The 26,866-nt window shown below is 43.2% G+C and overlaps 1 protein-coding gene across 1 annotated transcript; it reads right to left on the reverse strand.

Annotated features, from left to right (window-relative positions):
* Positions 1–687: 687 nt before the first annotated feature.
* On the reverse strand, positions 688–11,002 carry LOC122448936 (trophoblast Kunitz domain protein 1-like). The gene is made up of 6 exons (XM_043480593.1): positions 10,891–11,002; positions 8,793–8,876; positions 7,594–7,668; positions 6,286–6,360; positions 1,639–1,834; positions 688–802 (listed from the first exon to the last, which is right to left on the reverse strand). The coding sequence occupies exons 1-6, from the start codon at positions 10,982–10,984 to the stop codon at positions 688–690; spliced, it is 639 nt and encodes a 212-aa protein (XP_043336528.1). The 5' UTR covers positions 10,985–11,002.
* Positions 11,003–26,866: the final 15,864 nt, after the last annotated feature.

Genomic DNA, 26,866 nt, shown 5'->3' on the forward strand with positions numbered 1-26,866 from the left:
AGAAGCACAGCAGGAAAATATCATCAAAGTCCCTTTACTCCCAAGTAGAAAATGAATACAGCAGATAAGTGCCATCTCTATGTTGCCATTCTCTTCCTTGAAGGATTGTTAGCATGATTAATAGAATAATGCAGGCAAAACGCTTACACAGAGCCTGGGATACTAAATGGTAATTGCCCTTCTTTAACAAAAGTAAGAAGCCCCCTCCCCACCTGTGACTTCAGGGAATCGGATTCCTTAGAAAAGTGGCAACTGAGCCTCATACCCATTCTCCTTCTGAGAGTACAGGAGGAAAACCTGCCCCCAAATTTTACTTAACTTAGAAGAAAGGAATGAAAGCTCATGTGCAGATGTCTGTCTAACAGGGTTCTGTGTAGCTTAAGGTGGCTATTAAGTGGTCAATTATGCTGTAATGGGTTGCTTCCTATACCCGTAAGAGCAGTCTCTGGACAGTGAAACAGGAAGTGTCCACTGTCTGCAGAAGAGTTAGAAGTACCAAAATTCCCATGGACACTATTGGTTAAGGTTTGTAGTTTCAAGCAACAGACTCCACTCCAGTCAGGTTAACTTATAATATGCATTTATTGAAACAAATTATTGAATTATTTATTTAAAATTCATTATTATTGAAATATAAGCCACAGTGTTTGAAGCTCCGGAAAGGAAAATTGCAACATCATTGTGGGGTCACGGAGCTTCTTTATTGCAAACTTCTCTCATTACTGATTCTGAGAACTGGATGCAAGAAATTCTACATTCAACACCCACAAAGAGAGCAATGATGGTGAGGAGGGGGATGAAGCTGAGGATGCAGTGAGGATATGAGTTAAGACAAAATCCTGCATCAAACTGCAGGCTCTATAGTTACTCTGGTCATGAGGAATGTGCTATTACATTCCCTTATTTCTTCCTCAAATAATTAGGAACTGTCTACTTGGTGCCAGGAACTGAGCTAAATGCTAGGAATAAAGGGAAGACATTCTCATGGTGCTGAAAGCCAGCTAGATGAGACAGAATTAGACATGTTGACCAATAGAGGACAGGAAATAGATAGGTTCTGCTGAGGAAGATAGGGGAGAGAAGGACTGAGAGAGACTGAACAGTTTCAGAAGCAGCCATGGCCCAGCCCTGCAGGGGTCCTTCTCAGACGTCACATTTTCTGGGAACCACTCTTCACGTGTCCTCTGCAAAAAGAAAGGAACTTGTTGAGTGCTATCATTGTATCCCCAGACGTGGACACCCATCATCTTAGCAGAGCCTAGATTTTACAAAAAGTATGAAAGCGTATTCCTCATGACCTGAATGCCCAACCAGAAGGAGGTGAGTTTCCCATGCCAAGGCCAGGCGATCAGGAGCCCTGCAGACCTGCCCTGGAGAGTGGTTGATTCAGTATTCATATCTAAGATGGAGGAGCATGTGATTAGGCTTAGATTGTCATAAAAAGCATCTCGCTTTGACCTGCCACGCTGACTCCTGGAGAACTTGCTCAGTGTGTGGTTTCACAGGACACTGCCCCCTCTTCTACCGGGAAGCATTAAGGAGGAAGACACTGTGCAGGTTTGACTGGTGAGTGGTCCCCTGAGCTCCACCTCCTTCCCCAGTCCATCCCCTCCCCCTGTGCCCTGCCCCCTGTCTTACCACAGGGATACTGTCACTAGACAGCAGGTCACTATGCAGTCCGATAGTGTCTGGAAGTTGTTCTTGTTCCCTTCGCAGCCGCCATATACAAATGGCTCACAGTAGCCGGTCTTGGCATTGTAGAAGTACCTGGTCATCTGGTCCTTGCAGGGACCCTTTAACTCAGGCTTCAGGCAGAATTCAGGCTTAGAAGCTGCTGGGAAAGGAGGGGCAATGGCTCAGTTATGAAGACGGACATCATAGCTCGTACAAGGACAACAGCTAGAACTGCCAATTTGTTTGCAATAGAGAATGCTAGGTTTTGGAGGATGGTCAGATGGAAAAGGCCATTTGAAAACCTTCTTTCTGGGACAGAATTAGGAATGTTGCTAGAGGTGACATGATATACTAATTATGTTCAATTATATATCTCCTCATGAAATATTTTAACAAAAATTGGTATAAGGCCTTTGCTTAACCTAAGAAACTTCTAAGGGACTTCCCTGGTGGGCCCCTGGTTAAGAATCCACCTTTGAGTGCAGGAGTCCAGGGTCCAATCCCTTTGTAAGAGAATTAAAGTCCCACATCCTTCGGGACATCTAAGTCAGCAGGCCACAGCTGCTGAGTTTGTGCCCTGCAGCTAACACCAAAAGCACCACATAAATGCTCAAAAAAAGAAATACACAACTCTATAGCAACGAAACAGTTAGAACTGGACATGGAACAACAGCCTGGTTCCAAATAGGAAAAGGAGTACGTCAAGGCTGTATATTGTCATCCTGCTTATTTAACTTAATACAGACTACATCATGAGAAATGCTGTGCTGGATGAAGCACAAGCTGGAATCAAGATTGCTGGGAGAATATCAATAACCTCAGAAATGCAGATGATACCACCCTTATGGCAGAAAGTGAAGAAGAAATAAAAAGCCCCTTGATGAAAGTGAAAGAGGAGAGTGAAAAAGTTGGCTTAAAGCTCAACATTCAGAAAACTAAGATCATGACATCCGGTCCCATCACTTCATGGAAAAAAAAGATGGGGAAACAGTGAAAGACTTTATTTTGAGGGAGTCCAAAATCACTGCAGATGGTGATTGCAGCCATGAAACAAAAAGATGCTTGCTCCTTGGAAGGAAAGTTATGACCAACCTAGACAGCATATTAAAAAGCAGAGATATTACTTTGCCAACAAAGGTCTATCTCATCAAGGTATGGTTTTTCCAGTAGTCATGTATGGATGTGAGAGTTGGACTATAAAGAAAGCTGAGCGCCAAAGAATTGATGCTTTTGAACTGTGGTGTTGGAGAAGACTCTTGAGAGTCCCTTGGATAGCAAGGGGATCCAATCAGTCCATCCTAAAGGAAATCAGTCCGGAATATTCATCAGAAGGACTGATTTTGAAGCTGAAACTCCAATACTTTAGCCACCTGATGTGAAGAGCTGACTCATTTGAAAAGACCCTGATGCTGGAAAAGATTGAAGGCAGAAGGAGAAGGGGACAACAGAGGATGAGGTGGTTGGATGGCATCACCAACCAACACAACATAAGTTTGTGTGGACTCTGGGAGCTGGGGATGGACAAGGAGGCCTGGCATGCTGCAGTTCATGGAGTGCAAAGAGTCGGACACAACTGAGCGACTGAACTGATGGCAACAAAAAGAGGTCACCGGTAAAAATCATTCCTTATATGTCAATAATTACTGTGTCTGGGTACCTGGGTTTTATAATACTGTTCTCTGCACCTTTGTATATGGTAAAAACATTCCACCACGAATAAAAAAATGTGAAGCAATCATGCCATAATGGAAAAGAGCATGTAGAAAATGTACCAGTCTGTTTACTTCTGATCCATCAGGAGGACTGAATAAATTGAATGTTAAACTATCAATATGTTGATACTGTGATTATAAGAAGACATATATGTGGTTTGTTTTTTTCATCCTTTTCCTGACACAGAGTTGCTAAAACTCTTGATGTTTCTCTTCTGATGAGAACAATTAAAGTGTCTTCTGGTATGTGAAGACAGTGATTTTGGAAAGGCCATCACAAACCAGAATGGGCTCTTATTGCACAGGAAAGGACTGTCTACAGGGCGGTGGGCACTTTCATTCCCACCCTCCACCGTGGTCTTCTATCTACCATCCCTTTGCCTTCCCTCAACCTCAGGGAGGATAATGGAGCTGTCTGTTGAAAAGTCTCCCATGGCAAATGATTTAATGCATCATGACTAGGTAATTAAGAGTCCCCAGAAACTTCAACAGAGCAAGACAATATGTTATTGGAGAGACCTGGGCTCCATCCAGGGAACAACATAGGTCACACTCCATGTGGACCACTGCAGCAGCCTGCTCGCTGGGCACTGGGTCTCTGTCTCTGCTCTTTGCCCCCTAGAGGACACTCTGTGCACTGCAGCCTCAGAGATCCTGTTATTGAGCCCTGTCCCATTGCTCCCAAGACCACCTCCTCAGTGACTCCCCTTTTCTCTGAGAATCAAACTCTGATTCTCATAAAGGCCCACAAGGCTCCTCATGACCTTCCCCCATGACATCTCTGCCTCATCCCCTTCCACTCCCCTCTCCTCCACTCACTCAGCTCCAGCCACCCTAGACCTAGCTGCTGCTCAAACCGACCAGGCATGTTATTTCTGCAGCCTCTGCTCAATGCCTCCTTATCACGGGTTTCCCTGAAACTGTAGAGTTAAGGCACAGCATCCTTTTTAAGCACTACTCCCTATGTTCTAAAAACTTATAACCTACCGTCGGATATCTCCTCTTTGCTATTATTTGTCTCTCTACTACAAGACAAGCTATATTGCCATATTTTTTCACAGCTGTTTCTCCACCCCAAGAACAATGCATTGTAGGGACATAATAACTCCCATTGTCATTCTCTCCACAGGTGCACAGTCATCACATAGAATGGATATAATTGATTTCCTTTTAGTAAAAAAAATCACCTTAATGATGGGACATATCTACATAATGGTTAATGTCCCACTAACATTCAGTCTCCTTACAGGATAGTAAAATGGTCTGTATGGGTTATCATTAATCTGAAAACCTGTCTGAAACCAACTATCTGTGGACTTTTATGGAGACTTTCAATAAATAGCCATATTGACTGCGTTAGTGGCCATTGCTGATTGATCTCAATCTCAGAGTCTTCCCTCCTCTCTAGAGGTGCTGGCAAGAAAGTGGTGAAATTTCCAACCTCTAAATGGGTGTTTGAGTTTTTTGGAGGATGAGCCCAGACCTGAAGATTTCCTAGGTTGATTTCCCTGAGTGGTCTCGTGACTTCACAAAGAAAGGAAATTCTGGGAGGTTCAGGAGGCCTGGGCAATGAAGCAGGACAAGGATCAAATATGGATCAAATGTATGAATAATAAAATAATGTCAAAAGAGGACAAGTAAAGGGCCTGGAGACTTTACTCATGTTGTCTCAGCCTAGATCCCATGAGACAGGGACTGTGTTTGTTGTGTTCCTGCAGTTGCTCTGCTCAGTGGTCCTATGTCTTTCTGATTTTAATAATAGAGGAATAATCACTACTTGACATATCAATATTGTTTCTTGACCAAAGGAGATGAAGATCATGTTCTTCATGTTATCACACTGGTGGGAAATAAACAAAACTGGTCATGAAATGTGAATAGATTATTTATATTCATGACTGATAATCAAAGAATGCTTGTATATTTTTCCCCTAGTCAGATGAAGAAATCGCAGATGACTCGCCCGAGGACACAGAGCATAGGGGTGGTAGAGTCAGGACAAGATACTATGACGTCATAACCCATCTGATACAATACCTGATTCTACCAGGAATTCTGAAGATACCATTTATTTGTAAGGGTTTCTGGATGCAGTGTCCTACTTTCATTACTTCCCTGTCTGCAAACCGCACCTAAGCTCCCAAATCACAGCAGAGAGTGAGTCTGGGTTTCCCTTGACACCAAATATGTGGTGTCTCTACCAACATCAACCAATTCCCCAAACCACTCCCTGGGTGTCCCCCAGTCACTTGACATCTGTGCAGTTAGTTCAGATCCCGCCCATTGAGGGATCATAACCGTCCTCAGTTTAGCACCAACCATGTGGTCCAAAGCTACTTATGCTTGTGATCAAATGGCTAAAATTAGGATTTTCCATGACCACAACTCCATGTTCAATAGCTGAATGGAACTGACAACCAAACTTAGGAAAACCCTTACTGACTGTTCTCAGATTAATAGACTTGAAAATTCACAGAGTGAAGTGGCGGAGGTGCATACAATGAAGGGGACTGTAGGTTGGCAGAGTCTCCATGCCCTAGTGAGCATAGCACTCTCACATCGTGTATTTGTATTCACCACCCAAAAACTCTCTGAATCCCAATATTGATGCAGGTTTGAGGTTTCAAAGCAAAGAAGAACTAAAGAGCCTCTTGATGAAAGTGAAAGAGGAGAGTGAAAAAGTCAGCTCTGGGATATGTTGATGGACAGGGAGTCCTGGTGTGCTGCAGTCCATGGGGTCACAAAGAGTCAGACATGACTGAGTGACTGAACTGAGCTGACTGAACTGAGGTTTCAAGAAATAGGCTTATTGATTGAGTCGTTGGCCATTGGTGATTGATCTCAATCTCAGTGACCTTCCCTCTCACCAGAGGTGCAGAAAATACAAAACCTTTCTTACCATGTTTGAGTATTTGTGTTGGGAACTCCTCGACTGTATGGTTCTCGAGCTGCATTCCAGAAATCATCCCCTGACCTACAAAGGAAAGTAAATTGCAAGAGTTTCAGGAGACCTGGTCCATGAAACAGGGAAAGAATCAAAAATGGACAAGAAAATGACAGTCAAAAAGGACAAGGGAAGGAGCCTGGAGACCTTAGTAACATTGTCTCAGGCTTGGTCCCACAGCCTACCACACAGGGGCTGTGTTTCCTGCTTTCCCTGGAGTTCTTCTCCACAGTGGCTCTGCATCTTTCAGTTAGTTTTCATAATAGAAAAATAATCATAATTTGATAAATAAATAGTTTTAATTGTCCAAAACAAGTAGATATAAAGTTTTTTTCAGATTAACACCTCATGGTGGAAAATGGACAAATCCGGTTATGAAATGGGAATAAGCTGTTTATATTCATGACTCATCATCATTCAAAGAACTCATGTAAAAAATTTCCCCTGTTCAGATGAGGAAGCTACAAATGACTTGCCCCACAACACAAGCATTTGGGTAGTGGGATCAGGACAAGATACTGTCATATCACACCCCATTGATACACTATTGATTCTGCTAGGAGCTTGAAAATACAGAGAAAGGATGAGAGTTTCTGGGTGCAATGTCCTACTTTCACTACTCACCTCCCCAAGCCCCATGTAAGCCCTCAAATCATAAGGCAAGGTGAGTCTGGGGTTTTTCCTGACTGCAAAGATATGGTTTCTGCACCAATCACATCCAATTCCCGATACCCAGTGGGCGCCCCACTGTCTATTGACTTCTGATACCATATCTGTGGAGTCAGTGCCAATGCCACAGGTTGAGATATCAAGACTCTCCTGACTTCTCAAGACTCTCTCCAGCCAGGTGGTTCACATACATCTGACCAAGTAATTAAAAGTGGGTGTTTCCATGACCCCACCTCCATACTCAATAACTCAATCAAACCAGCGACTGAACTCAGGAAAACCTGTACTTACTGCCCTCAGATTAATATACAGGAGAAAACTCAGAAACAGTGAAATGGAAGAGACATGGAGGGCAAAGAAAGAGTGGAGGTGTGGGGAGTGTTCATGCCTTAGCTAGCAAAACACCCTCACATCATCACCACTGGCTCCCACCCATGAGCTCATTGAATGCCAAAATTTATGGAGTTTCATTTTTATTTTTTAATTTTTATTGAGGTTTCCATCAACAGGGATATTGATTGTATCATTGGGCAGCAATGACTGATCTCAACTGCAGTGCCCTCCCTTCTTACTACAGGTGAAGAAGGTTCAAACCTTTAAATCCATTACTGATTTTGTCAGCCAGTTCTTTTAGTATACCGGATCCCAGTCCATGAATAATCTTGGTACCTAAGAAAGACAAAAATTCCACAATTTTCAGCAGTCTTAGACCATGAACCAGGACAAGGATCAAATATGGATAATAAAATGATAGTCACATGTGGATGAGGGAAGAGGCCTGGACACTGCTCATTTTCCCAGGTCATTCTGACAAATTTTTATAAGAGAGGAATGATCAATATTTGACATAAGTGTTCTTTCCGACCCAAGCAAGTAGGTAGAGAAATTATTTCAAATGAACATATCCACAGGAAAATCACCAAGATTTGCCATGAATGTGAATAAACTCTCTATATTTATGACCAGTAATATGTTCAAAGAACACATGTAGCAGGTATCTGCTGTTCACATGAGGAAGCTGTAGATGACTTGCCCCAGGACACACAGCATGTAGGTGGCAGGGTCAAGACAAGATATGGTCAGGCCACAACCCATTTGATATACTATCCTATTCTGCCAGGAACTCTGAAAATACCGATAACTGCTGAGAGCTTCTGGGTTCATTGTCCCACTTTCATTACTCCCCTGTCCCCAGACCTAACCAGAGCTCCCAAAGCACAGGGAGAGTGACTGTGGGTTCCCTGACACCAAATACATGGTGTCTACAGCACCAACATCCAATTCCCCAAACACCCACTGGGTGTCTGCAAGTCAATTTTATTCCGATACAAAATCTAGAGAGTTAGTACAGATTCTGCATGTTGAGGGCTCAAAATTGTCCTCAACCCTGGTGATAGTGAAGTGGTTGTGATTTGACAAAGCAGCGAAAGCATGAAAATAGGATTACCCTACTCCATGTTCAATAACTCACTAAAGCTGATGACCAATTTCAGGAAGACCACTCACATAGGGATCTCACATTATTATTAAGGATAAATATAAGCACAGTAAAATGAGTGAGACACGCAGGGCAAAGTGGAAGTGTAGTTGTGAGGAGCCTGTATGTCCTAGAGAACACTGGACCCTCACATCACTGTCGTGTGATACCACCCCAAAAACTCCCTGAATGCCCATATTTATGGATTTTCATTGAGTTTTCACTAAACAGGCATATTGACTGAATCCTTGGCCAGTGGTGATTGTTCTCAATCCCAGTGCCCTCCCCTCTCCCCAGAGGTGGAAAAAGTTCAAACCTTTAACCAAACCGCCGATGACATTTCTAATCACGTCTATTATTGACCGCTTCTCAGGTGCCCTTCTATGGTTTGTCTCCAGACCTATGAAAGACAGTAGATTCCAGGAGTTTCAGGAGGTGGGGCTCATGCAACAGGACAAGGATAAAATATGCATAATTAAGTAATGGTCAACAGTGGACAAGGAAGGGGACAAATATGGGTAATAAAATAGTAGTCAAAAGAAGACAAGGAAAGGGCCTGGAGACTTTACTAATATTGTATCAGCCTTGGTCCCAGGGGCAAACCCACACTGGGCTCTGTGTGTTTCTTATTTTCTCTGCAGTGGCTCTGCACACTCATCCCAGGCTTTTCTGGTTATATTTCATAATAGAGGAATAATTGTTATTTGACACCTAAATATTGCTTCTAGCCCAAAGCAAGTAGGTAGAGAAATCATTTTCAGATTAACACATCTTGGTGGAAAATGCACAAAATTCACCATGAACTGTGATTCAACTCTTTATATTCATGACTGGTTTCTGTTCAAAAACCCATGTAACATGTATCCCCCTGTTCCAATGAGAAAATTGCTGATGACTTGCCCGAGGACATGACATGTAGGTATCTGGGTCAGGACAAGACACTGTCACATTACAACCCATTTGATGCACTACCTCATTCTGCCAGGAACTCTGAAAATACAGATAACTGAGAACAGTTTCTGGGTGCAAGGTCCTACTTTCATGAATCCCCCCTTTTGGAGCATCACCTGAGCCCCCGAATCACAGGGGAGAATGAGTCTGGGTTTGACTCTGACAACAAAGATGTGGTCCTTTAAGAGCAACCGAGTCCCCAAACACCCACTGGGTGTCTAGCAAGTCAATTAACTTCTGATTAGAAATCTGTGGAGTTAGTGCAGATTCTGCAGGTTGAGGACTCAAGACCATCCTCAATTCAGCTGCCAGCCCTGAGGTCCCGAGTTGCTCAAAGTTATGATCTAATGGCAAAAATAAGGATGTTCATGACCCACCTTCAAAATCAATGGCTCAATACAATTGGTGGCTGAACTTAGGAAAAAACACTTGCTTACACTTCCCAGGTAACTATACAAAATGTAACTCATGGCAGTAAAATGGAAGAGATGTATGTGCAAAGTGGGAGGGAGGGGTGCCCAGCCTCTGTGCCCTAGTGAGCACAGCACCCTCACATCAACTTCCTGTTTTCAAAAACACACAAGCTCTCTGAGCCCAGTTTAATGTATTTCTTCCCAGGGTTCACTAAACAGCCATAGTGGTTGGATCATCAGCCACGGGTGATTGATCTCACTCTCAGGGCCCTCCCCTCTCCACAGAGGTGCTGGAATGAGACATGGTGAAAACTGGAACCATGAAATGGATGTTTGAAGTTTCTTGGAGAACAACTCCATCCTGAAGGTACCTTGAGTCTCCTCTTGTGACTCATCTTATAACCTATAAAGTCAGTAAATCCCAAGTTTTAGGAGGCCTGGGCTATTAACCAAAACAAAGATCAAATATGCAGCTTTTTATTACTGCACAATAGCAAGATTCATGGGCAAGGCAGGGATCATGAATAGAGTCTCAGAAATGGACCCTGATCTAGTAGAGTTAGGTGGGATAGATATATATTTAATATAAAATTTTAATACATATCCTTATGAGCGTCATGATGTCAGTAGAGTTAAAAGTTTCCAACATAAGACTTCCCTGGTGGTAGAGTAGATAAGAATCCACATACTAATGTGGGGGACATGGGCTTGATCCTGGTTGGGAAGATTCCACATATCTTGGGGCAACTAAGCAGGTGATCTGCAATTACTGAGCCCAGAGGCCTACAGTCCCTCCTCAGCAAGAAGAGAAGCCACCCCAACAAGAAGCCCACACACCACAATCAGAGAGTAGCCCTGGTAACTAGGGAATATCCTCACATACTCAAGAAGACCAATGCTGCCAAAACTGAACAAACAAACATCCTGCCCAATGTGACAGGAGAAATCCAGAGAAGACTGGTAGCAGTGTGGTCACAACCGGCCCCAGCTCTTCCATAGACTTCCATCATTTCCCTCCAGTCTGTACAGGAGAGGTGAATGCAGACCTACCTTGGTCCTGGGTATGGTGTTCATACACAGGGGTGCTGTCCACCAGGACAACCAGGAGGAAGAGAAGGGCTGCAGAGAGACAGAGCCGGTTCATCTTTGTGGGCTTGCAGGAGGGCTCCTGAGGATGCTGGGGACGGAAAGACTGAGCTTTTAATATCCTGGCTGGGGGTGGGATCAGAGGATGAGGAAGGGAGTGAGGCATGGGAGGAGCTGGGTCAGTCCTGTTTATTGTGAAATCTCCCTCCTAACCATGCCTTCTTTCTGCAGGGACCAAGTCTGAGAAGTAGTCTGAGAACAGCAATTATCAGGCTTGATTATGCCTGTGGGTCTAATGTTAGCACAGACTGTGATCAGACAGATGGAGTTTGTCCAATATGGACATTCAGAGACATCTGAGCACCTGGAGCCGTGCGTGGCACATACATGATGGACGGTCAGTGAGGGGATGAGAGTGGATTGAAGGACACATAGTTGAATAGCAGTGTGTTAGCCCAGGTCCTCCTTTTCAGCCTTGTGATACTTTCATCACATCTGGGCCTCAATACCCTGATCCCCCTCACCTACCTCAGATGACAGGGGTGACACAGGACAGCTTCCTGCAACCATTGCCATAGCTTCTCCACTGGATGGACAGTTGCTCTTTTTCAGGCATTGGTCCAGGCCGGAACTGAGCTGGAGGAGGTTAGGCCATCCTGGAGTATAACCTTCATTATGCATTGAAAAACGAGTAAGGGGAGGGGGCCGAAGGGAAGCAGGGAACTGAATACATCTCCACCACTTGACCAATTGCTGTCCCTCTCCTGGTATTGCAAACAGAAATGCTGCCTGCATGAGTGGACTTCAGGGGACCTTAGAAGACTTCCTATGGCCACCTTCTTCCTCCTGCTCTCCCTCATTGGTGATGGGGTCATAGGACCTCAATTAGGGTACCAGCTCTGTGTATTCCTAACTTTGTGTGTGAGGATTTATATCTCCCAGAACCTCATGTGTTCAGGTATCATGTGAGATCTGTGCTTCCCACATCATGCCACTGTCGTAACAATGGAGGCAACTGACATGTATTCCTTCTCTAGAGAAGTCAAAGTCCTTTGTAGTAAGTCAGTTTAGTTCAGTTCAGTCGCTCAGTTGTGTCCAACTCTATGCGACCCCATGAATCGCAGCATGCCAGGCCTCCCTGTCCATCACCAACTCCCGGAGTTTACCCAAAATCATGTCCATCGAGTCGGTGATGCCATCCAGCCATCTCATCCTCTATCATCCCCTTCTCCTTCTGACCCCAATCCCTCCCAGCATCAGGGTCTTTTCCAATGTGTCCACTCATTGCATGAGGTGGCCAAAGTATTGGAGTTTCAGTTTCATCATCAGTCCTTCCAATGAACACCCAGGACTGATCTCCTTTAGGATGGACTAGTTGGATCTCCTTGCAGTCCAAGAGACTCTCAAGAGTCTTCTCCAACACCACAGTTTAAAAGTATCAATTCTTTGACGCTCAGCTTTTTTCACCATCCAACTCTCATATTCATACAAGACCACTGGAAAAACCAAAGCCTTGACTGGATGGACCTTTGTTGGCAAAGTAATGTCTCTGCTTTTTAATATGCTATCTAGGTTGGTCATAACTTTCCTTCCAAGGAGTAAGCATCTTTTAATTTCATGGCTACAATCATCATCTGCAGTGATTTGGAGCCTCAAAAAATAAAGTCTTCCACTGTTTCCCCATCTATTTCCCATGAAGTTATGGGACCAGATGTCATGATCTTAGTTTTCTAATGTTGAACTTTAAGCCAACTTTTTCACTCTACTCTTTCACTTTCATCAAGAGGACTTTGAGTTTCTCTTCACTTTCTGCAATAAGGGTGGTATCATCTGCATATCTGAGGTTATTGATATTTCTCCCAACAATATTGATTCCAGCTTGTGCTTCTTCCAACCCAGCATTTCTCATGATGTACTCTGCATATAAGTTAAATAAGGAAGATGAAATATACAGCCTTGACGTACTCCTTTCCCGATTGGAACCAGTCTGTTGTTCCACGTCCAGTTCTAACTGTTGCTTCCTGACCTGCATGTAGGTTTCTCAAGAGACAGGTCAGGTGGTCTGGTATTCCCATCTCTTTCAGAATTTACACAGTTTATTGTGATCCACACAGTCAAAGGCTTTGACGTATTTGATAAAGCAGAAATAGATGTTTTTCTGGAACTCTCTTGCTTTTTTGATGATCCAGTGGATGTTGGCGATTTGATCTCTGGTTCCTCTGCCTTTTCTGAAACCTGCTTGAACATCTGGAAGTTCTCGATTCACATATTGCTGATGCCTGGATTGGAGAATTTTGAGAATTACTTTACTAGCGTGTGAGATAAGTGCAATTGTGCCCTAGTTTGAACATTCTTTGGCATTGCCTTTCTTTGGCATTGGAATAAAAACTGACCTTTTCCAGTTCTGTGCCCACTGCTGAGTTTTCCAAATTTGCTGGCATATTGAGTATAGTACTTTAACAGCATCATCTTTCAGGATTTGAAATAGCTCAACTGGAATTCCATCACGTCCACTAGCTTTGTTCATAGTGATAATAGCAATAATGAGTCATTACATCAGGGAAAACTTAAATTCCTGATTGTGGCAGGCATTATCCTAAGCACCTAACACATAAAACTCATCAAATCCTCACAAATCTTAAAAGAAAGGGGAGTAACTGTTGATATTTCCTCATGTGACTAAGGAGGTACCTGAGATAACAGGAAATAAATTTGCTTAGGTCATAACTTGTAGAGAGAGGATTGGGACCCAGGGATCTGACTTCAGAGTCTGTGCATATGCACTCTGCTGCATTGCAACCTGTAAACTCGAGTGCACACATCAGGGGTGACACATCCTTGTGTGTTTACTTGCAGTTAAAACCATGTAGCACACTTGAGAAGGGCAGTATGTCTTAATACCAAGTTACCCCAGGACAGAAGGACATCAGTAGCCAGTTACACACAAAATACCCACTGTGAGGGTAGGGTCTGCTCTCTCCTGAGATATTTCACATGAATGATTTCATTTAACCACAGATGAATCCAATAACATCTGGATCCTTATCCAGTTGTGTCAAGGAGAAAGCCAAGGCTCAGAGCAGTAAAGCCACTTGCTCAGGACACACAACCTGCAGATGGTACAAGTGATTAATAGAATTTAGTTCAAGAGGCCCCCTAGCCCTTCCCCTCTTCCTGCTCAATCTGTCCACCTGAGACCAGGGAGCAGCAGAGGTCCCGCTAAGAGCACAAACTCCTCTTATCCCCCCTCCTCTCTCATCTGTCTGTCCTTCTAAACCAGTGTCTTCCTGTCCTGTCCTCACTTTTGCCCAGGTTAAAGCAAGCCCCACCCCCCAGTCCCCTGGAATGGAAGCTTCCGGATGGGCTGATCCTCTCTCTGCCTCCCCCTCCCTGTGTCATGTATAACTGAGATCTCTGATTAGGAAGCTTCCCCATTCCTGGGGGCATCTTCAGAGAAATCAAAGGACAGGAAAATCACAGGGTGTGTATCTGGATAAACCAGAGAATCCAAAACTCTGATATAGAGTCATATCTCTTCTCTTCATGCTCAGTTTTTTCCTCTAAAAAATGAGAAAATTGAATTCCATGCTATCTAATGCCACATCCTGAAAGGATGGAATGCATCTGGGGCATGCAGAAGATGTTTAGAATTTTCTGAGGCTTTGTCCAGTGAGTATCATTCATATTCAAAGCATGAGGGGTCAATTTTAGTCTAATTGATAAAACAGCTCCTGGCTTTTTGGAAATAAGTAGTTTACTTTCTTAAAATGGTGTGGTGAATACTATTTTTGTTAGAATTATTTTCAGGCTTAAAAGAGAAAAAACACAAACCAAAGACTGCAAATCTGGCTAACATCCAAGTATTATTAACCCACATAGTACCATTTACAATTTTGAAACATTTACAGGATTTAACAGTGGGAGATTTTATAAAAAATTGACTTCTTACATTGTTAGAAAAACTAAGTGATCTGACAACATAGTCCTACCATTTAACTAGAACCCTCTTCTGCCCATAGGATTTTCCAGGCAAGAATACTGGAGTGGACACACATTCCCTTCTCCAGGTGATCTTCCCAATGCTGGGATCAAACTCGGGTCCTCTGCATTGCAGGCAGATTCTCTACCATCTGAGCCACTAGGGAGCAGTGACTCTCAACTCTGAGAGAGCTTCAGAATCCATTAGACATTTGTTGAAACACAGATCTGAGGCCTCCACTTTCTGAGGCTTAATTTTGTAAGACATGGTTGGGACCTGAGTATCTGCATCTACAAAGTTTCCAGGACTGAGGGTGCTGCTCAAGGGACCAAGTTCTGAAAGCCATGAACTAAGCTAAGCAGAGCTGCTCTCTTCTCAGGAGGGCAGCGTTCTCTCCAGTTTCCACAATCCCCGCCATTCCTTGTTGTCCGTCCTGCCTCCACCCCCACTCCAAATATGTCCAGCCGTATTACTCACCTGCTCCAGGGGCATTTAACATTATGACCTATGGGATGGGCTCACAGTAAGTATTCAGGAAAAGGTGTTAGTTTATTTTTAGCCAATAGGTCATGGCTGTGATCACCGTAGGTCTGGGACAGTCATCCCTGATCTTGACATTGTTATTCTTTGCTTTGCAGCTGCCAAATACAAATGTCTCCAAGAACCCAGATCAGGCCTTGTAGAAGTATCTAATTATTTTGGTCTTGCAGGGACCCACGTATGGAAATAGCAGGCAGAAGTCAGGTCACAGGGCTGCAGAGATGGGAGGATCTTGGTGAAAGAGGAAGATGATCATCACTGTTTGGTCTACCAGGTGAACAACTGAAACCACCAGCTTGTTTGTAATAGAGATGGTAGGGGTGCAGGGGGTGAGTGTGAAAAGGCCCTTTGATATCCTTCTGTCCAGGGCATTATTACCAATGTCATTAGGTGCCACAGTGAGAGGATAATACTGGAAATAATTACAGGTTGTTACTGAATATCTATATATTTATTGACATTATGCCACTGATTTACTCCAAAAGAACAAAAAGGGAGGATACTTATTATGAATATTCTCCATATGTTGATAATGATCAGAGTTGGACAATAGCCTGTGAGTTTCTAATATAATTTTCTGGACATATGTGTGGTGTTGTGGAAACATTTCACTGTTGGAAAAGAAAGTGTGACATTGGATAACCAACAGTAGAGCACATTGAACACTGCTCAGTGTCATTTGGCAGCCTGGATGGGAGGAGAGTTTGGGGGAGAATGAATACATTTATATATGTGGCTGAGTTGCTTTGCTGACCTCCCGAAACTATTACAATATTGTTAACCGACTATGTTGTTAGTCACTCAGTCGTGTCCTACTCCTTGTGACCCAATGGACTGCAGCCTACCAGGCTCCTTTGTTCACGGAATTCTCCAGGCAAGAATACTTGAGTGGGTTGCCATTTCCTTCTCCAGTCATGGCTGCTAATCCTTTCAAAAAATTCATGTAATATGGCCAATTGTTCACTTGAGGACACTGCAAAATGACTTGCCCAAGGACACAAAATGTTTGAGTGTTAAACGATCAGGACAAGTCACAACCCATTTAATCAAGTAACTTTTTCTCCAGGAATTCTGAAACTGCACAGAACAGGGAAGGGGTTCTGAGTGCTCTGTTCAACATAATATCGTCCTGTCACTGAGCCTCACCCCAGACACAAATGGTAGAAAAGAGTGAGTCTGGGTTTTGTCCCTGACACCAAATGTGTGGATCTCTGCCAGTAGGAACCAGTTCCTCACACCCACTGGGCATCCAAGAGTCAATTTACTTCTGACACTAAATCCACAGAGGTGACCCAGACATCACAAGGTGAGGGCTCCATCCCTGAGGATGGCCCACACTCTCAAGTGTTGATCACAATTTCTACTGTCACTTACACATGTGACTGACTGGCTATAAATTTGCAGGTTCTCTGATCCACCTCCCATGTTCAATAACTTATTAGAAATATTCAGAGAACTCAGGAAAGGCATTTACTTACTGTACCCAGGTATTATAAAACATTAAAAGTCAGGAACAGCCTAATGGAGGAGAAATGTCAGGTAAATGGGGAGTTGGGGGTGCCAAGCCTCCAAGACCTCTCAGGACTCTCCCCCTTCTCAAGCCCTTGATGTTATCACCTTCCTTGAGGCTCTCTGAACCCAGCATTCATGGGTTTTAATTGAGGGTGGAGGCAGGCAAGTTGATAAAATCATTGACCATTGGTGATTAAACTCAGTATCAGTACTCTCTCTTGTCCTCAGAGGGATAGACAGGTGATAGTTTTAACCCTATAATCAGCTGATGGAAAATACTGGAGTCCAGTCCCATCCAGACTCTATCTCAGGTCCCATCCATCACTCATTTCATGATTTATAAAAATACATAAAATTCCAAGACTTTCAGGTTGCCTGGAGTATGAACAGAGACAGGGATCAAATATGGATCTTCTTATGACACTACAGTAGTATCAGGGGCAAGTTATGTGCATTGCATGTGATGGACAAACAGTGAGTGGATGAGAGCAAATCACAGGATGAGTAAGTGAACAGCAGTGTATGAGCTCAGGTCCTCGTTTTCAGCCTCCTGTAGCTGCCATCACATCTGGACATCAATTACTTCACCCAACACAGCCTCACTTAGATCAGAAGACCAGAGTGAAACAGAAACCTTCCTGCATCCATTGCTACAGCTTCTCTACTGGATAGAGACTTGCTCTTTTCCTTGCTGTTCCCTGTAGGAATTTAGCTGTGAAGGTGATGTCCTGCTGGGGCAGAAACCCTGTTTTCTATTTCAAACAAGGAGTAAGGGAAGGGAGCAGAGGGGAAGGAGGGAGCTGCACACATCTCCACAGCCTGACCACCTGCCCTCCTTCACCTGGTTTCACAAACAGGAGAGATGCCTGCCTGAGTGGACTCCAGAGGACCTTGGAAAATTGCCCACGACCTCATTTTTATGACCAGCTCTGCCTTTTACCATCTTTGTGTCTGCAGATGGAAATCTCCCAGAGTCCTCCTGTCTTCAGGTGTCAGGTGAGGTCAGCATTGCCCACATCACGGGGTTGCTTTGGAAACAACAGACACAACAGACATATGTTCCTTCTCCCTGAGAAGTCAGAGTCCTTTGTAGTATTAATAATAAAAGTATGAGTAATCACAACAGATAAAATGTAAATTATTTTATATATCAGTCATTATCCTAGCACTTGACATATATTTACAGATTTAATTCTCAAAAACCCTAAATGAGGGGATGAGGAAGTATTGATAAGTCCTCATGCTACAGAAGAGAAACCTGAGCTACACAAAATAAAGTAAGTTGGTTACAGTCATCAAGTGGCAAGAAAGGTTTTGAACCCAGGGATCTGGCTGCAGAGTTTGGGCACATGCACTCTGATGCATTGATAGCTGTTATCTACAGGGGAGGTGTGAGGGGTGACACACCCACAGCCCCTTCACTCACTCCTGTATATTCACTCCCAGGTGAAATCATGTAGCACTAGCGTCTCTCCAACTCAACTACACTCAGTAAAGCATTTCCATTCACACACATACATGCACACACAACACAGAGACACAAAGTGTGCTCCACTCCAGGTCAAGGAGAAGGGAGCTGGGTTCCATGCCCAGAAGCCCCAGGTGCAAGTCCAGTCTAATGTCAAGCAGACACAGAGCTGGGTGATGAGCTGAGAAGACACAGGGGTCTGCCTTCCTGGTACAGACACCCTTTCCCTTGAGAAGTGCAGGAGCTCTCAATACTGAGCTTCCCCAGGACAGAAAGGCATCAGTTGCCTATAACTCACCAAACAAGCAAATGTGAGTGGAGGGTCTACTTTCTCCTGAGACATCTCACATAGATGATTTCATTTAGCTTCATATCCATCCTACAATATCTAGGATTCTCTTCCCATTGTGTCAAGGAGAAAACAGAGTTTCAGAGGTAAAACCACTTGCTTGGGAAACACAACCTGCAGATGGTAGAATGAGGATTCTAGTTCAGGAGACCTTCTGGCCCTGCCCCTATTTCTGCCTCAATCTATCCCCCTGAGGCCAGGGAGCAGCAGAGACTCCCCCTAATAGCAGAAACTCCTCTTTTCTCCCCTCTCCTCTCTCATCTGTCTGTCTTTTTCTCCCCAAGTCCTCCTCTCCTTGTCCTCCTCTAGTCCAAGTCAGAGGCTACCTGATGGGCCAGTTCTCCCTCCATCTCCCCTGTTGCTGCTCATGTGTAAGGGTGGGCTCCAAATCCCTTGCAGCCTATACACTTACAATGAAAAATCAGGAGTGAAATTAAGGAAATAATCCCATTCACCATGGCAACAAAAAGAATGAAACACTTAGGAATAAATTTACCTAAAGAAGCAAAAGACCTGTATAGAGAAAACTATAAAACACTGATAAAAAAAAAATCCAAGATGACACAAATAGATGGAGATATATACCATGTTCTTGGGCTGAAAGAATCAATTCAGTGAAAATAAGTTACTACCCAAAACAATCTATAGATTCAACACAATCCCTATCAAACTACCAATGGTATTTTTCACAGAACTAGAACAAATAATTTCACAATTTACAGAAACAAAAAAGACCCCAAATCAACCTTCCTGACTTCAGACTATACTACAAAGCTACAGTCATCAAAGCAGTAACGCACTGGCTCAAAGACAGAAATATAGATCAATGGAACAAAATAGAAAGCCCAGAGATAAATCCACACATCTATGAACAAACACCTTATCTTTGAAAAAGGAGGCAAAAATATACATTGGAGAAAAGACAGTCTCTTCAACAAGTGGTGCTGGGAAAACTGGTCAACTACATATAAAAGAATGAAACTAGAACAATTTCTAACACCATACACAAAAATAAACTCAAAATGAATTAAAGACCTAAATGTAAGACCAGAAAGTATAAAACTCTTAGAGAAAAACATAGGCAGAACACTCTCCAACATTAATCACAGCAATATCCTCTATGACCCACCTCTCTGAGTAATGGAAATAAAAATGAAAATAAACAAATGGGACATAATTAAACTTAAAATCTTTTGCACAATGAAGGAAACTATAAGCATGGTGAAAAGAGAGACCTCAGAATGGGAAAAAATAATAATAAATGAAACAGATGAAAAAAATTAAACTCCAAAATATACAGGCAGCTCATGCAGCTCAACACCAGAAAAAATGAACAACCCAATCAAAAAGTGGGTAAAAGACATAAACATTTCTCCAAGGAAGACATACAGAGGGCTAATAAACACATGAAGAGATGTTCAACCTCACTCATTATTAGAGAAATGCAAATCAAAACCACAATGAGGTATCATTTCACACCAGTCAGAACGGCCATCATCAAAAAGTCTACAAACAATAAGAGACACGTGTACCCCAATGTTCATTGCAGCACAATGTTCATTACAATAGCTAGCACATGGAAGCAACCTAGACATCCATTGACAGATGAATGGTTAAGAAAGTTGTGGTACATATACACAATGGAATATTACTCAGCTATAAAAAGGAGTGCATTTGAGTCAGTTCTAATGAGGTGGATGAACCCGGAGCCTATTGTACAGACTGAAGCAAGTCAGAAAGAGAAAGACAAATGCTGTATATTAATATATATATATATATATTCTGTATATATATATATGGAATTTTGAAAGACAATACCAAAGATCCTACATGCAGGACAACAAAAGAGACATAGATGTAAAGAACAAAACTTTGTACTCAGTGGGAGAAGGTGACGGAGGGATAATTTGAGAGAAAAGCATTGAAATATGTACAAGGCCATATGTAAAATACATGACCAGTGCAAACTGATGCGTTAAGCAGGGCACCAAAAGACAGTGCTCTGGGACAACTTGGGTAGACAGAGTAGAGAGGGAGGTGTGAGGGGTGTTCAGGATGGGGGGACACATATGCCTGTGGCCAGTTCATGTTGATGTATGTCAAAAGCCAACACAATATTGTAAAGTAATTACCTCCAATCAAATTAAATAAACAAACAAAAAAGAAATCTTCCTGGCTCCTGCAGGTCTCTTTAGAGAAATTTCAGGACAGGAACAAAACTGTAATTGCATTTTGGATGAAGACAAGTCATCTAACCCTCTGGGACCCCAGGTCATATCTCTGCTTCTGTTCCTTACTATCTCCTTCTGAAAAATGACAATCTTGGATTCCATGCTATCTAAGGGCGTATCCTGAAATGGATGGAATGCACCCAGGGCACACACAAGATGTTTAGATATTTGAGATGCTGTGCCCTCTGAGAGGTATGTTCATATCTGAGTAATGGGTGATCATTTTCTCACTACATGATGATAAAAGAGCAATTCACTTTGGGACCACATAGTATGTTTGGCACTACTAGTAAAGAACTGGTTTGCCTATGCAGAATACATAAGAGATGTGGGTTCAATCCCTGGGTCAGAGATTTCATATAAAATTTTTTTCTATCAATGCTACAAAAAGTAAACACTGACATCACAGTCCTGTAATTTAACAAGGCTGTGGATCTCGCACTTGAGTGAGCATCAGAACCCAATAGCCGTAAGATCAAACATAGATTTCAGATCTCTACCACCAGAGTGCTGATTCAGTGGCACAGGGTAGGCCCTGAATATCTGCATCAAAAGTTTCCAAGACATTGATGGTACTGCTCAAGGGACCACACTTCGAAAAGCATGAACTAAGCTAAGGAGAGCAGCTGTCCTCCCAGGAGGGAAGTGTACTGTCCAGTTTCCATCATCCCCACCATTCCTTATTGTCCCTGTGCCTCCAAAGCCACCCCAAATACTTCCATTCACATTACTCACTTGTCCTGGAGGGGATTTAAAAATGTGACCTGAGAGTGGGCCCAGAAAAGTGTTGATAAAAAGATAGCTTGCTCTTCTTTAACAATCTTATCACCTTTTTAGAGATGCAGATACTGAACTTCAGCTACAGAAAAGTGACTTGATGGAAGAAACACCACTAAAAATTAGGGGGAAGACACTTGTCTGTTAATCAAGTATCCCCAGATATTTCAACATCACTAATACACAAGCATACAAACACCTCCCAGGCAAACCTATTTGATAGTAACACAGATGATGCAGCAAAGAATTTGAATATGACTTCGTGAGTGTCAATCTTATTTACAAGACTAGGGGTTGGGTGCCATCATTTCCAGCAGCATTCAGGCAAGCCAGGTTCCAAAGTCTCTCAAAGTGTGAGTGGAGTGGAGCATTAAGGTGAGGCTGCACTGAGAAGGAAGATTACAACAAGATTACAACATGTGAATCATGAATTCACATCACAGGCTCTACAGTCACTCCAGTCATGAGGCGATTTTCTCCTGCATTCTTTCCTTCCTTCCTCCAATATTTATGGACTGACTGTATCCTTTGTGCCAGGAGTTATGCAAAGTTCTAGGGATAAAGGGAATACTTGCTGTCATGGTGCTTAGAGCCAACTGGAAGAGACAGAAGGAAAGCAATTAGACCCATGCAGGGAAGGGAAGAGATAGATTTCACTGAGGAGGGTAGTGCTGAAAGTCAGAGGGAAAGGCTGAATATAATCACAAGCAACCAGAGATCAGCCCTGACTGGGTGCTCCTTGGACTTCAGCATCTCAGGGGAGCCCAGTTCCCATGGCCTCTGCAAAAGGAGAAGAACTTGCAGATTGAATCTCTGAAGTCCCAGACCTGGACAAGGTTTACCTGGACAGGACCTAGACCATCCTAGAAATGAGCAGCCACAGTGCTCTCGGGATCACAATGACCACCCAGAAGGCAATGAATTTTCCAAGCCCAGGTGGGCTGCTCAGGAGCACTAACAGACCTCCTCTATGGGGGACTGACTTACTCTCCCTATCTGAAAAAGGGGATCATGCAAGTAAGCTCAGATTATCAGGATGGTGCTTCTGAGGGTGATCTTTTGCCCATCTGGTCCCTGGGGGGCATGCTCAGTCCATGATTTCAAAGGTCACTGCAGTCACTTCCCCTGGGAGGCAGAGATGAAAATAGTCACTGTGGGCGATTTTGAGGAGAGTGTGGCCTCCTGAGCTCCACCACTTTCCCCATCTCTTCACCTTTCCCCATGCCCTGCCTGCTGTCTTACATAGGATATGATACCACCAGCAGAGGTCTTAACACAGCCTGGCCCCCAGTTGAAGTCTTTGTTCTTAACATTTTAGCTACCATATACAAAGATCTCTGAGAATCTGGACTTGGCATTGTATGTATCTGCTTCTTTTGGCCTTGCAGGGTCCCATGATGGAGGCTCCAAACAGAGGTCAGGCCACAGGTCTGTAGGGATGGGAGCAAATCAGTCAAATAGGAAGATGGTCATCACAGCTGGGTCTAAAAGGTGAACAATCAAATACACCAGCTTGTTTGCAAGAGTATGGTAGGGTTGCAGAGATGTGAATGTGAAAAGACCATTTGATGTTTTGTAGAGCATTATCATTAATACTGTTAGGCTTCGGACTGACAGGGTAATATTGTAAATAATTACATATCATTACTAAATATTTGTAGATTAATTGGCATGATGCCACTGATTAGCTGCAAATAGAACAAAAGGATACATATTAAGAATATTCCCCATATGTTGATCATGATTGGAGCTGGATAATGGTCCACAGGTTTATAATACTATTTTCTGTACATGTGTTTGCTTGAAAGCTTCCACTATTAAAAAGAAAGTGTGAAGCCATCATGATTTAATGGAGAAAGGCATGGAAGAAAACCCATTATTGTGTTCACTTTGTTTAGGTCATGAGCACTGGAATAAAGTAATATTGAGGGAATACTGATACTGTGACCTACATGTGAAAATGAAAGTCACTCAGTCGTGTCTGATTCTTTGCAACCCCATGGACTATACAGTACATGGTATCCCCAGGCTGGAATACTGGAATGGGTAGCCATTTCCTTCTCCAAGGGATCTTCCCAACCCAGGGATCGAACCCAGGTCTCTCACACTGCAGGCAAATTCTTTACCAGCTGAGCCACCAGAAGCCATCAGAAATACTAATTTAGTATTCCTCCTATTCCTGGACCAGGGCTCCTAAAACCATTGGATTTCCTAAGAGATGACAGCACCAAGGGAATCTTTTACCAAGTGAGTGAGGTGACAAGCAAAGCCTTGATCTAACCTTAGAATGGATGTTGGTTGTCTGGATAACCAACACATGATTAGGGGGTGGAGTTTTAACTACCACCTTTGCCTTTTCCCTGCCCCCATACCTCAAGGAAAGGTGAGGGTTTGAAAGGTAAATACATCACAAATGCCTAAAGATTTAATGAATTGTGTTTTGTCATGAAGCCTCACAGAAACCTCAACAAAGCGTGTGATTCATATTCTAAGGAACTGAGATCAATCCAGGCAAAAATATGGGTATACTCCATCATGGCTCACATCAACCAATGCAGCAGCTTGGTCTTCACCCTCTAAAGACCACTCTCCACACTGCAGCTGCAAGAATCCTGTTTCAAAGTGAATTCTATCCTATGGGTCCCATGACAAACCCTCATTGACTGAGAGTCAGATTCTGATGTTTAACGTTTTACAAAGCTCTTCATGATCTGTCCCTGTGGCCTCTCTGTCTCATCCCTTTCCATTCCCCTCCCCATCAATCCACTCAGTTCCAGTCACCCTGGGCCTGTCTGCTGCTCAATCACATGGGCACATTTTTGGGAGCCGTTGCTCAAGGCCTCCTTATCACAGAGCATTTCCCTGGCCCTCGCTACCCTCCTTTATCCCCATCAATCTCGTTCTTCACAACACTCATCATGACCTGGTTTGGACTTTCTCTTGTCTTTATTGTGTACCTCCCTCTTTTGTTCAGTTCAGTTCAGTCACTCAGTTGTGTCTGACTCTTTGTGACCCCATGAATCACAGCACGCCAGGCCTCCCATTCATCACCAACTCCCGGAGTTTATTCAAACTCATGTCCATCTAGTTGGTGATGCCATCCAGCCATCTCATCCCCTGTCGTCCCCTTCTCCTCCTGGCCCCAATCACTCCCAGGATCAGGGTCTTTTCCAATGAGTCAACACTTCACATGAGGTGGCCAAAGTATTGGAGTTTCAGCTTCAGCATCAGTCCTTCCAATGAACACCCAGGACTGATCTCCTTTAGGATGGACTGGCTAGAAGGATATTATTTTACTATTTTTTTTTACAGCTGTTTCCCTACACAAAAAACTGTGCTCTCAGAACCAGAAGGATACATTTTAATAAAAGTTTCTAAGTAAATGACTCTCCTATTTCATACTCATGCTAAGTGCCTTGTCATTGAAGGGGGTGGATAGAGTAAAATTCTTGTTAATCTCTATAATAATGAGACCTATCTATAAAATTATGAGTATAACTGTCATCTATATCATTATAGGAAAATAAAACATAGTCTCAAAGTGGAGCAAGAGGAAGGGCACTGAGTCTTGACTAATATCATAGCAGCCTGGAAAAAGCAGTCTTGGCCCCACGAGCAAACACAAGGAAGTACTGCATTTCTTGTTCTGCCTGCAGTTGCCTGTGGAGGGAGGATGCTCAGCTGCCACTCAACTCTCTGGTTAACTTCATATAACAGAGAAATGATCATTATTTGACACATATATATTTTTGAAAGTATCATGAGGAAATGTAAGTAGGTCTACAAGTCTTTCAGACTGAAACATTTGGTGGAAAACACACGTCACTGACCACAAATGTGTAAATTCTTTGTACTCATGACTGGTAATCCTTTCAAAAAACTCTAGAAACATGGAATTCCCGCTCTCATGAAAAAACTACAGATGGAACTGTCCCAGGACACAGAGAAAGTAGGTAATAAGATCAAGACAAGACAAACACAGTCTGTCACAATCCATTTAAATAAGTTGCCCAAGACTTTTAGACTCTGTGGGAGAAGGCAAGGGTGGGATGCTCTGAGAGAACAGCATTGAAACAAGTATACTATCAAGGGTGAAACAGATCACCAGCCCAGGTTGGATGCATGAGACAAGTGCTCAGGGCTGGTGCACTGGGAAGACCCAGAAGGATGGGATGGAGAGGGAGGCGGGAGGGGGGATCGGGATGGGGAACACATGTAAATCCATGGCTGATTCATGTCAATGTATGGCAAAAACCACTACAATATTGTAAAGTAATTAGCCTCCAACTAATAAAAATAAATGGAAAAAATATATAAAAATAAAAAAATAAAAATAAATAAATAAGTATCCAATTCTGCCAGGAATTCTGAAAATACCAAGAAGTGGTGGGGGATTTTGAGTGCTCTGCTCAACATAATATAGTCCCCGATGTCTGAGCCTCATCCCACACACAAATGGTAGAAAAGAGAGTCTGTGTTTTTCCCAGACACCAAACATGTGGCGTCTCCGCCAAGAGCAACCACTTCCCCCATATCCACTGGGCATACAGGAGTCAATTCACTTCTGATGTTAAATCCTCAGAGGTGACCCAGACTCACAGGGTGAGGGCTTCATCCCTGAGGACTGCCCACACTTCAAGAGTTGATCACGACCCCTGTGGTCACTTACACTTGTGAACAACTGGCTACAAATTCAGAGATCCCTTGACCCACCTCCCATGTTGAACAAGTTATCAGAACCACTCACTAATTCAGTTAAGCCCTTTACATACTGTCCCCAGTCATTACAAATGATAAAACTCAGGGACAGCAAAATGGAAAAGAAGCATAAGGCAAAGAGGGAGTAGGAAATGCTGAGTCTCCACGCCATCTCAAGACACGCCTACCTTACAAACCCTTGATGTTATTACCTCCCTTGAAGCTCTCTGAATCTAGTACTGATGCATTTTAATTAAGGGTTGGATGGAGGAAATTTGATGGAATCTTTGGCCATTATTAATGGAACTCAGTATCAGTACTCACTGCTCTCCCCAGAGGGACTGGGGACTGATCACTTAACCCTCTAATCATCTCATGGCAAGTTC

This window comes from Cervus canadensis, chromosome 10 (genome assembly GCF_019320065.1).
Source record: "Cervus canadensis isolate Bull #8, Minnesota chromosome 10, ASM1932006v1, whole genome shotgun sequence".
Classification (NCBI taxonomy): domain Eukaryota; kingdom Metazoa; phylum Chordata; class Mammalia; order Artiodactyla; family Cervidae; genus Cervus; species Cervus canadensis.